Source organism: Morus notabilis, unplaced genomic scaffold (assembly GCF_000414095.1).
Source record: "Morus notabilis unplaced genomic scaffold, ASM41409v2 Scaffold1219, whole genome shotgun sequence".
NCBI lineage: Eukaryota > Viridiplantae > Streptophyta > Magnoliopsida > Rosales > Moraceae > Morus > Morus notabilis.
Window position 1 is genome coordinate 434,572 of NW_010360067.1, and position 14,761 is coordinate 449,332.

The 14,761-nt window shown below is 30.9% G+C and overlaps 1 protein-coding gene across 1 annotated transcript; it reads left to right on the forward strand.

Moving 5' to 3' along the window:
• The first annotated feature begins 677 nt into the window (after positions 1 to 677).
• On the forward strand, positions 678 to 6,269 carry LOC21400217 (pumilio homolog 9). The gene is made up of 5 exons (XM_010095865.2): positions 678 to 2,718; positions 2,796 to 2,958; positions 4,633 to 4,796; positions 5,199 to 5,457; positions 5,798 to 6,269. The coding sequence occupies exons 1-5, from the start codon at positions 1,211 to 1,213 to the stop codon at positions 5,903 to 5,905; spliced, it is 2,202 nt and encodes a 733-aa protein (XP_010094167.1). The 5' UTR covers positions 678 to 1,210; the 3' UTR covers positions 5,906 to 6,269.
• Positions 6,270 to 14,761: the final 8,492 nt, after the last annotated feature.

The following is a 14,761-nucleotide window of genomic DNA, read 5'->3' on the forward strand; positions in this document are numbered from 1 at the left end:
CTTCAAAACTCCATTCTTCTTTAGTAATATTGTACAGATATAGACTTTTTCTTAACTTTATTGAATATATTATTAAAAATTTCTCTGGTGTTTTATCTTTTTTAAAAATACTCGTTTTCTTTACTTATTAATCATTAAATTTATATAACTTTTTTAATCTAATTTAAATTTTAATCAGATTTAATATAATTCAATGATTAATAAATAAAAAACACTCATGTTCTAGAAAAAAGAACACACGAGAAAATCCCTATTCTATTTCGCTCTCCCATTATCATGTAACTAAAAAGAAGGAACAAAAAGTGCTGATTGCCGTTTGGATTTTGATTTGATATTTTCCAAAAAAAATAAAGATATATGTTAGTCTTATCTTAGATTTAAAAACCGGCAAGTACTTTTTTTTATTTTCCAATAAATTACCGAAATTATACTATCTACGCGCCAAGAGGAAACGACATCTACCTAAAGCGAAAAAAAAAGCAACCAAATCACAAACGCTCATTGCGGTTCCGAGCAAGGTGGGCCCCTCCCATATAGAGCGTGTTTTACACGCATCGGCAAAGAGTGTCAGCTTCGTAATATTTTTTTATTCAAGAAAACAACAAAAAAAAGTTAAAAGTAAATGCTTTTAAATAATAATAACAATAAATAAATACACAGGGTGAAGAATAGGACTCTCTTTTCTTTGCTCTCTTTCTCCGTGTGTGCGTATATATATTTCCCAAATATATAAATAGGCCATATAAGGGTCTCTTCTTCTCCAGCTTTAATGGCGTGAGAGTTTATGTATATCTACGGTCCCAAGTAACCGTATAAGTAATCCTTCAATCTTTGCATGCTTCACCGACTTGACAGACTTCCCACAAAAGAAACAAAAAAAACCCAAAAAAAAAAAAAAAAAAAACCTAAATTCGTTTCACATCAACTGGAACCACCACCATCATCTCCATTTCGTTTTTCTGAGCAAAACCCAGTTGATAAAAAGTGGTAATCTCTTCTGGGTATTCCTTGCTTTTCCCTCTTTCAATCAATATCTAATGTGGGTCTCTTCGTGATTCTGGCCTTGGTTTCATTGTTTGTGTGTGTGTTTTTTTCTTGTTCTGGTGTTTCTCTTTTTGTTGTTTGTTTGTTGGTCTTTTGGTGTTTGAGGGCGTTGAGATTGAGAAAAAGATTTAGAACCAAAAAAAAAAAAAAAAAAAAAAAAAAGAGAATGCAGAAAGAGATTGGAATGTTAATGGATGACAATTCTCTTGAAATATCACACAATCGTCACCGTCTATATAATCATCATCATGATCATCATTTTCATGGTGACATGTATGACAACGGATCACCATTGAATCATCACCATCATCACCATCATCACCGTATGTATTCATGTGCTTCATCTCCTCATAGTGTGTTTTCTTTGACATCAAATGGCTCCTCCTCAAGCTTGTTCTCTGTTGGCCATTCTTTTCCTGACAATGGATCACCAACTCCTCCTTCCTTGGAAGAATTCAAGTCCCACATGCCTATTAGAACTCCCCACAATCCAAAAATACCAGATTCACCCATTAGGAATAATTACAACACAAATGAGAGGTTAATTGATGAACTGAGTCTGCGTACAAATCTCGGAAAAATGTACATAAGTGATGAACAACTTGATGCTTCTAGCTTCATAGAGTTAGGTAATGGTTCTTCGATCGGAAATAATCGAGGCAATGTCGATGTTTTATCGTTTTGCAAGAGTTTCAATGGAGAATTTTCTGATGACACGGGGTTTCAATCCCCTGTAACGGGAAATGCTGCGAGTTTTAAAGGCCAAATGAGTCCAAAATTGTTGGGGTTGCAGCAGGATTATAGAATGGGAAATCCGTTGGATTTGCAGTTTGCTCCTGCTGCGCGTGGTGCGTTATCTTCGGAATTCGATTACTTTAATGGCCCGATGAGCTCTCCATGGCAGAATATGAAGGAGCAGACAAGTAACCATCACCAGATTGGGAGTCCATTGGCTAGCAGAGCCACTACTTTCAGTGGAGCTGCTGATGCTTTGTTTCGGTTGCAGGCAAATGTGATGAATTTACCTGAGGACAGAGTTTTGATGAATTTTCCTAATTCTGAACAAGTGACTAGGATAAGGCCTCCTCATTCAAGTGTTGAAAGTTTGATGTATGGCCCGCTGGCAACTAATGGGACGACTAGAGCATCATATTCGGGCATCCGAGTCCCACAAGGTCATCCCAAGGCTTTTTACACTGGTGAGGATAGCTTCATAACTCATGGAGAAGGTATAAATTACATTGTCAATCCGTGTCACAATAGGTGTACCGCACGTGACATTGGTGCAAGCCTAGATAGGTCTCGGCAAGATGGCAGGCGCCGGATTACTGAGATTTATGAAAATTCTCGGAGTCCAAGGATGTGTTTACCATTTTTCCTGCCATCCAAGTGCAACTCCCTGGCAGATGCTCGCGGCTATATAGGCCTACTAGCAAAGGATCAGCACGGTTGTCGATTCTTGCAAAGGATATTAGATGAGGGTCCTCGGGAAGATGTAAAAATAATATTCGATGAGATCATTGGCAATGCAGTTGAACTCATGATGAATCCATTTGGAAATTACCTTATGCAGAAGTTGTTAGATGTGTGCAATGAGGAACAGAGAACGCAGATTTTGCTCGTGGTAACTGCAAAGCCGGGGGAGTTTGTTAGAATATCTTTGAACACTCATGGGTAAGAAGTTATAAAATGAATTGCATTTTGATGTTTTTGCTTATGTTCTTTTGATAATTCTTGGCTTCCTCTGTCAGCACTCGCTCCGTGCAGAAGTTGGTAGAGACTCTCAAAACAAGGCACCAAGTTTCACGGCTTGTATCAGCTCTTGAACCAGGATTCATTGCACTGATCAAGGACCTGAATGGAAACCATGTTGTTCAGCGCTGCTTGCAATGCCTTAGCAATGAAGATAATAAGGTGAATATTTTTGTATTTGACGCGTTTAGCATGTATGCTATTGGATTATTAAAATATGCATTATTTGTCAATACCAAACTTGTTATTTTATATCCTCTGTTGCCTCCTCTGAGCATTGTTAAAATGTTCCTTAATAGTTTTTAATCATCATATTTATATGCTTATACTCTAAAACTTTCCATAGTTTATGCTCAAATTCCATTTATTTTAATGTGTTTGTTGTTCATTTTGTTGCGTGTGCTTTTCCCAAATCAGCTAGATCATAGCTACTACTAAACCTTTTGGAGATACATTTTCCTGCTACAGCTATAATGTTCTTTGAACATACTTCCTGTGCTTATCATTGAATCACTGGATTAACTGCATTCTGTCTAGTTGATGTTTGTCTCTTCAAAATTTAGAAATCTCGGTGTTCTATCCATCTCTATGTTGAGGACTGGTAGACCAATATTTTATAGAGCCCAACCTTTTCTTTTTGCCTTACTACTGTCTCTTTCTTTTAGTTGTACTTCATTTTCTATTAATCCTTTTTGTAATCAGGAAAAGTCCAAACAATCTTGTATTTACTTTGTGTGTGTTTTTTTTTTTTTTTTTAAATTAGGGTGTTTGCTTTCATATTCCAGAGTAAATTATAAACTGAGTTCTATTAAATATATAAAAGTTGTCCTTATAAGCTGCATACCTGAGTCTTATCAGACTGTGAAAGTTGAAAAATAATGTCAAGGCACTGCATGTACCAACATTGCTTTCCACTAACATTAGTTAAAGTGGCTTATCAAAGGAAAAGGTCGGTAAAGAGGGTCAATCTTTCCCCCCCTCAGTTACGGCTACCAAATTGCTAAGTGTTGTGTTTCTGTGGTCACAGAGAGAGTTTTGTTGTGATCTAAGGACATCTAGCTACAAACAATGCCACGATCTTGAATTTGAAGCAATGATGAAAGCCAATTCTCTTTGTATCCTTCAAGTCCAGAAAGAAAATATTACAGATAATAACTAAATATTCAAAATTTTGTGGTACAAGGCGTGTGAATACGTTGAGACTATATAATGCAAGAAAATGCGTAGATGAATATAGTCACTTTTCTTTTTGGCAATATGAAAATGAAGCTTGAAAGATGATACACATCTATATTATAGTGAAACCGGCAAAACTCTGTAGACTTAATAGACTCGAACAGTTCAAACACAAGTGATGGCTTAAACCTAGGTTATTTTGAATCTGATTAATGGTCACAGCATAACAAAGCTGCTCCCTTCTTTGCTGAGTTAGCCAATAGGTTCAATTGGCCGTATAGACTAAGGTTAAACTTTTCACTTTAAAAATCGTTATAGGTTCCTCTGTATCAACATTTTAGAAATCTGTGGGTCAAAATAGGAATAAACTCTTGATATTCTATATGATGAAGCGTGTAATGATTGTGTCAATTGTTGTCCACTTCAACTGGTGTATGCTAAGTTTGGAACCACTATTTAGATAATGAAATGTCACATTTTGACAACAACAGAGATGTTTAACATTGTGGAATTTGTAGTTGTTATAAAATTAAATAATAAGCTTCTATCATGATAACTAGCTAGAGTCTGAGTTGCATAATGTTTTTTTACACGTGTTTTGATGTTCGTTATTCGATCAGAGTATCATATAGCAAACATTTCTTTCAATGTGTTTGGCAGTTCATATTTGATGGTGCGGCAAAGAATTGTGTCAGCATTGCAACTCATCAACATGGATGTTGTGTTCTACAACGATGCATCCATCATTCTACTGGGGAGCACCGAGAAAACTTGGTCTCAGAAATATCGGACAACGCACTTCTGCTTGCTGAAGATGCTTATGGGTAATTTCTTCAAAGTTCTGGCACAATATATTATCAGTGGTATACTCTTATGAGACTTATTAAAGAGAAACGCTATGCTAATGTTTTATTAATTATCTGCTGGTATACTATTGGCTGCTTAGTATTGCAGGATGATTGACGATTTATTGTGCACCATACAACCTTCGTAATCATCCTACTAATTATTTAAATCTTTTTATTGTTAAGATCAGCATTGTTACAATGGGATCTCTGGAGGACTAATGGGGGAATTAGTCAGTGTTTTGTCCTCAAAACATACAAGAATGTTGATTTTCATGATCTTTTTTTTTTTTTTTTTGTCCCTCACAATTCATCTTTGTGAGTTCTGATTATTTAATGTTTCTAAACTCGAATCTTTGTGACTGGTTTTTGTTATCACAGAAATTATGTTGTTCAGTTTATCTTGGACTTGAGAAATCCATCTGCCACCTCCACGATTGTCTCTCAATTGAAAGGGAACTATGTGTGTCTCTCAACTCAGAAATTCAGCAGCCACGTCGTTGAAAAATGCCTTGAAACATTTGATGATGAGAATCGATCAACAATCATTCACGAATTACTCTCTGCCCGGCCCTTTGAAGACTTGCTTCAAGATCCACACGCAAACTATGTAATTCAAAAAGCTCTTAAAGTTTCTCAGGTTTGGACCTTTTATTACCCTGTATTTTACTATTTGTGTTTTCTTTTGAAAACATGGATTTAAGCGAAACTTGCGTCCTAAGATTTAGACCGCACAAGGGTGCTAGCATGAAAATTATTAAGGTTTGATTGATTGATCTTTTGTGAAATTTCACTGCATCTCTTTCACATGCAAAATTTACTAATTAATAGTTTAAAGGTCAATTTAATTAGTTTAATTCTTTTAATCACTACCTAAGATTGCACATGTTTTTCCTTGTCAAGTTCTGCATCGGTAGCATTTCTTATTAGCCTTTAAAACCTTTTTTTTTTTTTTTTAATAATTTCATCCATCAAACTAGGGCCACTTGCGCAATTCGTTGGTCGAAGCGATTGAGCCTCACAAGGCAGTCTCCCGCAACAGCCCGTATTCGAAGCGGATTTTCTCTCAGAAGCTTTTGAAGAAGTGATGTACATTTTTCCTCTCTGCGGCCACACGAAAGCCCTGTTGCTGTTGTACATCATTACTAGCTTCTTTCTCCACAAACTACATTTATGGAACTTGATTTAACTGGAAAGTCTAATTATGCTGATGGTTGCAAGAAAAAGAAAAGAAAAGAAAAAGTTGTCTTTAAGGATTGCATAAACAGTTCGAATGTGCTCTACAAGTGCAGTTAGACTTGGATACAGAAATTTTTCTCAACTATGATTTTGGAAAGGCAATTGTATTATTTATATTTGCTCGTGTAGGTTTTTGATATTATTGTCATACTTCACTCACTGTATATGAGATTACAGTGTATAGAATGCCGGGTTTTGTTTCCCCTACATTTCCCAAACTCTCTCTGAATGCAAATTTAATCAATTTTGTCACGAACTATTTTAGCATTGGAAAATGAATTACATTTGTGTTCATCGGTCGGTTCAGTAGGAAACTGATTGATTAGCGACTGAAATTTTTAGGTTGGTTTCGGTCTGCGGGAGTGGCCCTAATTGGTATACTGCTAGCGTTTTTTTAATGAGAAAATTTTAAGTGTTGTTTTTTTCCGCTCTGTTATTTATGTCATTACATAAAATTTTGATATCACTGTGAAAAATAATAAAAAAAAAATGAAGAATTTACTTTTAAGAGTGTATAAGTCTGAATTTTTACTCTTACTGTGTTTGGTTGGGGGATTCATATTCTGATTCGAATCATGGTTCGTGGTTTGTTACAGTGTTTTCTCTCACAAAAAATACACGTAAATCGAAAATTATTCTAATATCATGATTATAATCTATGAACTAAACGTCTCATTAATAAATATATTTTTGTTAGTGTAATTATTTGACTAAAAAAGTTATGAATCAAGAGTGAAAAGTAAAAATCTTGACGATATACTTTTAAATGGTATTTATCAAAATTACTCAAAATAATCTACAGATTACGAACAGATTATGAAAGATAACTTGTGGGTTATAAAAAAATAACTCGTAAGTTATTAATAATATGAGATAAATTTACAACAGAAATAGAAATAAAATAATATTTATTTATGACGTTTTTAGTTTTCACTCTTTTTTAATAGGTATTCTTTATATTTAATATATATTTATATATGTATATGATAGGTTTTTTTATTGTTTTTCCTATAAGACAGTTCTTCTAATATAATATAATATGTAGAAATAAAAAACGTAATTCGACATCTCACGCACACATATAAGTGAAACGTAGAAGTGAAATTCATATTATTTCACTTATGATTTTAAAAAAGAAAAGAAAAGAAAAATAAAACAGAAAGTTGGAGAGCATGTAGGGGTTTCATCACAAATTGTGTGGGGAAGAAAGTTAGGAACCAATGGCGGCGGCACCGGAGAACATATGGACAAGCAAACAGTTGTCTTTTTTTGGTCACCGGCTGAAAGAAAGGGTAGAGAATTGGCCAATAAGCGACAGCTCGCTTTCATCGATTGACAGTTTTGCCATCTTTCGGCAGTTTTTTTCGATCGTTTCAGTCAGTGCCGCTCAGTTGTTGTCGATCTGAGGCGTCTCTCTGTCCGTGTTTCAATGCACTATGGGAGAGTTCACTGAGCCTGTTGTTTTATCAATTGAAAACGGAAACTTTCAAGATACATGATAAAATAGAAAAGGAGAAAAATACCTCCTAATGAGACAATTACTCATTTATGTGTCTTAAATTTTTATTTTTTTACTCTTAATTAATATTTTTTAATTAAAAAATTATTAATTAAGAATAAAATATAAAAATCTAATCGTGCATTTAAATAGTGAGTTTATTAATTTTTTTTAGTGGGAATTGAAAGTAAGAGAGAGCGAAAATGTCCCAATGCGTAAATTTACAGAAAAATGTAAGAAAAATCCTCTCTATTTTTTTGTTAATTAACCAACCTTTAATTTTTAGAATTTTTTTTAATGAGAAAATGGCACCATCTGCCCTTTTAATAGGTTCATGTGCCGTCAAACTTCTGACACATTTTCAACAAAATTTTAAATTTAGCATGCAAATTTCCAAATTAATGATGCATGATATGAGTTCATAAAAATATTTAAAAATTCTATGGTACAATATAAAAAAAAGTACTCTACGAGTATGACTCGGTTTTTTATCATTAGATTTGTATGATATTTTGATAAGATTTTCATACTTTGTTTATTTATTTTATTTTGACCACATTTATTGATTTAAGTTTTAACATTTAAAAACATACATGGATGTCGAAAAGGATGCAAGTTTAGATTCATTGAGGGTATGTCTGCTTCACAATTTAAGTTGAAAATTTATATATGTGAGAAAAAAATACTATAATAAAAAAGTTAAATTTAAATTTTTGTGTGAGAAAATACTGTAATAATAGAACTTGAATTGTAAAAAAAACAATGCTTGAGTCTTGAATTTCTCGATGGTGAACAAATTCTATTGTGCGTTTTTCTAATTGTGAGAACTATTATCGGTAAAAATTCTCACAAGTCACAAGTAGGAAAGCACTCGAAAGAGTAAGAAATTAGAATTAATTATAAAAATTCCCCCTGAACTATATTCATTGTAAGACTTTGGCCTTTAATTTTTGAAACGTAACATCTGTTCCTTCTAAACAATGAAATCTTAACAAAAATGTCTCATCTGTTAGATTTTTTTAATGGAAATTGACATTTAATTTGTTATTTTATAGTACTTTTGTAGCTCTATGTTTTAAAATTTAGTTTGAATTTAAAAATAATTTTAATTTTAATTTTTAATTAAGATACATCCATTATTAATCGAATGTGAGTAAAAAAAATATATGAAGTTTTTTTTGAATATTTAAACTAGTTTAAATTAAATTTAAATTTTAAACTACACAATTATTAAAATACTCTCAAAAAAGCAAAATAAATGTATTTCAGTTAAGAACCTAATGGATGAAGCTTTTTTGTTAACATTCATTATTCAGGAGAAACATATGTTACGTTTTAAAGATCATATGGTAAAGTATTATAAGGGGGAATTTTTATAATTCATCTAAGAAATTTTCATGAAGATATGTAGTTTAAAATTGGTGGAGAACATGAACTTCCTTGTTCAGTTCGCCGATTCAAGTTTTCAATTCGAGTTGAGATGTGACTTTATATGAGAGTTTTTGACTGTAGTAAAAAAGTTAGATGTGATTATTTTCAAAAGCTTTTAACTGTAGCAAAATTAGAATTAAAAACTCGAATCGGTAAAATGAACGATGCTAAATGTCCACAAAAAGTGGCCAAGTTGGGCAAACTTTTTAGCTAAAAGAAAGTATACGTGTGATGACCTTTTTAGGAAAAAGAAAGAAACAAGAAAGTTACGACTGAGATTGTAACACCTCTCTTAAGCTAGCAGTTAAAAACAACGCCAACTCAAGAGAAACGTTAACTTAGCTAGAACAAGTAAAACCACAAAATAAAAAAAATAAAAAAAGTATATATATATATATATAATGTCAATTACTGAAACTATCCTTCCAATAAATTCTTAGGATTACAAATTTCATTTCTTAAGATCTTCTAACTTGTCATAGGATCTTGAACTATTTTTGTTCAGTCAACTGGAACTTCTATTTTAGCACTTACATGTATCACGAGAACTATATGAGCGCAAGCTCAGTAAATAAACCATAAATAATTTTCACTTTCAAATACTTATCGTTAACATTTAGGGCTTTCTTGTATAACATTAGTCTTGTGTTATTAGAACCTCTTTCATATGGCTCATGTCATGGAATCTCTTATTCCTCCAAGATTTGGCCCTTCATCATATTTCAGTCGGCTCATAATAAGCACAAGATTCACATCATACTCAGAAACACTTTCTAAAACTCATAAAAACATGTCAATAATAACACATAAATTAAAAATATACTATTATTCAAGTGATACAGTAACAAGTCTACTTACAAATAATTGGTAAAGAGTAGAAATCTTCACTTTCTTTTTATTTTATTTTCCCTCTTATTTCCTCTCTCTCTTTTCCCTCTCATTCTTTTATTTGCTGTAGGATATGCTATTAAATGCCCACGTAATGTCTCTCTTATATGTACATAAACTTGAGAAGGTTTCGTTGTTTCAGTTTCTTATTGCGAATACGGCATGTGACTCATCAAGGCTAACCTAACTAGGTGTCCATGTGGCCTTCTTCCTAATTTCTATTACTTTGCACCGTATTACTACTTTCTTCTTATAGTGTTGATGCACCAAAACTAGAAACCGATTCGTCATACCTATTAAGCATGTCTTGGCACTATATGTTTACATCCAAAGGTTGAGTAGCCACCTTATGCTTAATTCTTTTAATATCTACACCAAGTTTTCATCTGTAATACATTTCAAATAGGACATCTAAATTGGTATAAAATTTCCTCATCCTAAAATCTCCAAATATCATAAAATAAACCAATTAAGCTAGTAGGTCAAAATTTCTAGATATTATAGATATACATTTGTCTAAAATATTATGTCTTAAATTACGTCTAGCCAGTCCCTTTAAGCCACCTAATTTAAAAAATTTAATAGTTTTCCACACAGTTTTTTCATCCATTATGCCTAACCAACGTTAAATTGGACATCTCTCTTAAAAAAGCTTTTATCTCTCTTCATTTATTATTTGTTAGGAGTCTTTACGACCGGTAAGGCAAGTAATTTTACCAAATAGATTAATTTTTTAACATGAACAATTATGTGTGACGTGTTGTAAATTTTTAGTATAGATTTGCACAAATTTAAACGTTAAAAAACTAGTCCAACTAATCTCATCGGTAAAGCAAAATAGTTTATTTTACCCTATTTTATGCCTTTTTTTTTTTTTTTTCTTTCTTCTCCATTGATTTTCTTATTTCCCTAATCCCTTTGACAAACTCAACACTGCTTTATCATACATCAAGTTAATTTGATTCAAATTTGAGGATAATTTTTGCAACTCTAGTTGAACCTCATAGCGACATTGTAGCCCTCTTCTTCCTCCCAAAAGAAAAAAAAAAAAAAAACTCATCGGAACTTTCTTATTAATTAATTAAAAATAAAATCCCACCCCAAGAGACCTATTACTACATATACTAAAAGAGACCCGAAATGTATTATTCATCTATACTCAGTTTACCATTTATAGTATGCTGACGGTTTTGCCTTTTTTTTTTTCTCCTGTTGGCAGGGAGCGTTTTGGTCTTTTTGTGTTGCTCTTGCTCCTGCTTTCTTATTTCTTGTTCCCGTCTAGAATAAAGTCTTGTTCATTTCACCGATTTAAGTTTAAAATTTCAATTTGAGAAAAAAGAAAACAAAAGGAAAGCAATGAATAAAAATATTTAGAGCCTATTTAAAATATATACTCAAATTATAATTTTTAATGTTTAAAAATTAAATTAATTTTTTGAAAAAAACACTATAATTTAAGTTTAGATATATAAAATAAACGGACTCTAAACGAAAAAAGAGAGAATAAAAAATAATAAATATGGAAAAACACGATCTTAACCCTAAAAAAAAAAAACAGACAATAGAGATAGAGTTAAAATTGATGCTTTTGGAAAGAAAACCCTATCAAAATCCTTCAAAATATTTTAAATGATGTGGCTTATGATTTGAGACATGAAATTTTAGATAGAGGATTTCCAGAGAGAAGATAAACTAAAAGGCACAAGAAACGAGAGTTTTGTTTTTTTTTTAGAATTGAAATGAGAGTTTTGAAGAAGCCCAAAAGAATTATTTTGCTAAATGAAATATTTTTAAACTTGACATGTGGTTATTTCGTTTAAGAAATAAATAAAAAGAATATGAGACTTTTTTTGATAATCTCTATAAAAAGAATTATCGGTAGTCTCTTATTTTTTAATCATCAAATCTACATCAAAATCTATTTATTTTATATAAGTTTTTAATCTAATGTAATTTTAACCAAATTTAATGATAAAAAACTGAGATTATTGATAGGACTGACTACTAGAGAAACTCCTAAAGAATATTTGGATAATTTCAAAATTAGAGGAAATATAGGACACATGTTGTTACACTGTTAAAAATTAGTGAGGTGTTGCCTTAAATAACTAAGGCCTTGTTCTTTTAGAGTTTAACTTGAGTATAATTTTTGAGTTGAATTTGAGTTATAATTTGAGTTGAACTTGTAACTTGAGTTTGTGTTTGGTTGTGTAAATTTGAGTTATGGTTTGAGATAAGAATCTTTTTGAGTTTGTGTTTGAGTGAGTCAAAACTTGAATTTGTATTTAGATAGTATTTTAATAAAAACTCAATGCTGATGAAAAATTTTAATAAGGTATATGGGTCAGGTTTTATTCGTCTTTTTGTTGTCAACGCATAGAAAAAAAATCATCTCAATCAGAATTAAAACGAAAAAGTTATAGCATTTTTAAGAATAGAAAAAATATTGTTCATTAATTTGAATTCGAGTTTCTGAACTCGAGTTGAAGGAGACCGTTCAGTTCGTTGATTCGAGTTTTTAATTCGAGTTAATATGTGACTTTATGTGAGAGTTTTTTACTGTAGTAAAAAAGTTAGATGTGATTGTTTCTGAGAGCTTTTTACTGTAGCAAAACTTGAATTCTAAACTCGAATCGACGAAATGAACGGGGCAACTCGAGTTTGAACTCGAGTTTAAACTCGAGTTTAAACTTAAAAGAACATGAACTCGAATAAAGTTGTAACTCAAGTTGCATTTTTTTAAGTTTTTCACTCAAAAGAACAAGCCCTAAGTCGTTGGTATTTAATGGATGGTTATTTATTAAGAGGATTTTTTTTTTTGGTGTGCATCTCTATCGGTAGTATCAATTTCTGACCATTAAATATAATTAAAATCACATTAAATTAAGAAAATATGTATAATAAATAATTTTTTATATAAATTTAATGATTGAAAAATAAAAAACTAACGATAGTTTATTTTCTTATGAGAGAAACAACTTATTTATTAACACTCTAAAATTATCTATCATGTTAGTAGCGGCAGGAACTATTAGAACACAAACCCCAAAGGCAATGTAAGCAGACATTTTTTGTTTAGGTCCCGTTCTTTTCGCTGATTCGAGTTTAGAATTCGAGTTTTGTTACAGTAAAAAGCTCTTAGAAACAGTCACATCTAACTTTTTTACTACAGTAAAAAGCTCTCACACGACATCACATCTCAACTCGAATTAAAAACTCAAATTAGCGAACCGAACGGGAACTCATGATACTTGAATGATAAACCACTAGTTTGCATTATCAAAACATAAACATACAAGCAAAATAGTCTCTCAAACTATTCTTTTTCTTTCTTTTTTTTTTTTCAATAAAAGCAACGATAAAACAACACAGGATTGATAAGAAAATAAATAATACATTTTTGAAATAAATTAAGTAAATGACATATTTTAGAATATTTAAAGTAAATAATAATGAAAGTATTTTTTACCTCGTATTTTTATTTACGATTAGATTTATGGGGTAAAAAAAGAATTCTACCACATAAATTTTCTTCTTACGATAAGATTTACGTGGTAAAAAGATTTTTTATCATGTAAATTTATAATTTACTCCTATTTACTTTAAATAATTTTAAAATTTACTATTTATTTTAATTATTTACTGTGAAATTTGAACTTTCTGTATGGGTCTCATACTGTGAAACAACGTTAATGTATCTAGTGGTATCTAAGACCAAATACTAAATAGAATGTATATTCTAATAACGTGACCTAAAAAATACGATGCAATTTTTATAAGTTATTATGTTGAACACTACTAATGTCCTAAATATATATATATATATATATATTTATCTTTGATTCACCTTTTATCTGTCGGTGGCATTGTAATACCCTTTACACTAAGAAAGAAAATAATCTTTCTTTTAATGCAATCATGATAACTTTTTCCTTCTAAAATTTCTTCATCCGTGAAAAGGTTAATATGGTGGATCCTATTTCTACTATTTTCTCTTTTAATTTTTTTCTTTCCCTTTCCCTTTTTCTTCCTCATTTCTCTTTTATTTTCTCTCTCAAAATACCTTTGCTTTTTTTCCTTTTTATGTGTTTTTCGCTCCTACCAAACAATTAAATAAGTAAGAATTATTAGGTGCATTTGGAACTCATTTTAAAATGATTTTATTTTTTATATGAAAATAAAAATGAAAACGTTTTCAATCTCAGACAGAAATCATTTTTAAAAATACGTTTGATAGTTTTATCAAGAGATTATTTTCAATATAAAAAAACTCATTAATGTCTCTCTCTTTATTCGAGAAATGAGAAAACGAAAACAAAAAATAAAAAATGACTAAAAGTCATTTTTCATTTTTCTCTCATTTTACACTAAACTAAAAAATTATTTTCATTTTTATTTTTTATCTTTAATTTTACCAAATGATGTTTTAAAATCATTTTTATTTTTTTTGAAAAAGTGAAAAATAAAAACAAGAATAATTTCAAACACGACAATCATGTTTCGCTACTTGTTGAAATTATTATCTAGTAGTCAGATCAATTTTCGACGCCATGTATATGAGTCATCATGTCAAAATTTTATAGCACGAGATACAAATGAGTTGTTCTTTTACAACAAAATTCAAAAAAAATTTAAACTCAAGTTATAATTTTATTCAAGTTCACGTTATTTTAAGTTCTAACTTTACTCAATTTTATTTAAATTATAATTTTAACTTAAATTATAATTCAAATTTAACTTAAAAACTACACTTAAATCACATTCTAAAAGAACAACCCAAACTATTTCAAATCATAGATCTCACCATAAAATAATTACAATAATTCGGATCCACAGTTTACAAATTCCCTCGAAAAGGACGCAACACTTGAAAAAAAAAAAATGCTTG

Excerpts from the sequence above, each read along its gene's own strand:
- LOC21400217 (XM_010095865.2), top strand. The coding sequence starts at position 1,211 with ATGCAGAAAGAGATTGGAATGTTAATGGATGACAATTCTCTTGAAATA. Across the intron at positions 4,797-5,198 it reads CTTGCTGAAGATGCTTATGG|AAATTATGTTGTTCAGTTTA; the intron begins GTAATTTCTTCA and ends TTGTTATCACAG. Across the intron at positions 5,458-5,797 it reads AAGCTCTTAAAGTTTCTCAG|GGCCACTTGCGCAATTCGTT; the intron begins GTTTGGACCTTT and ends CCATCAAACTAG.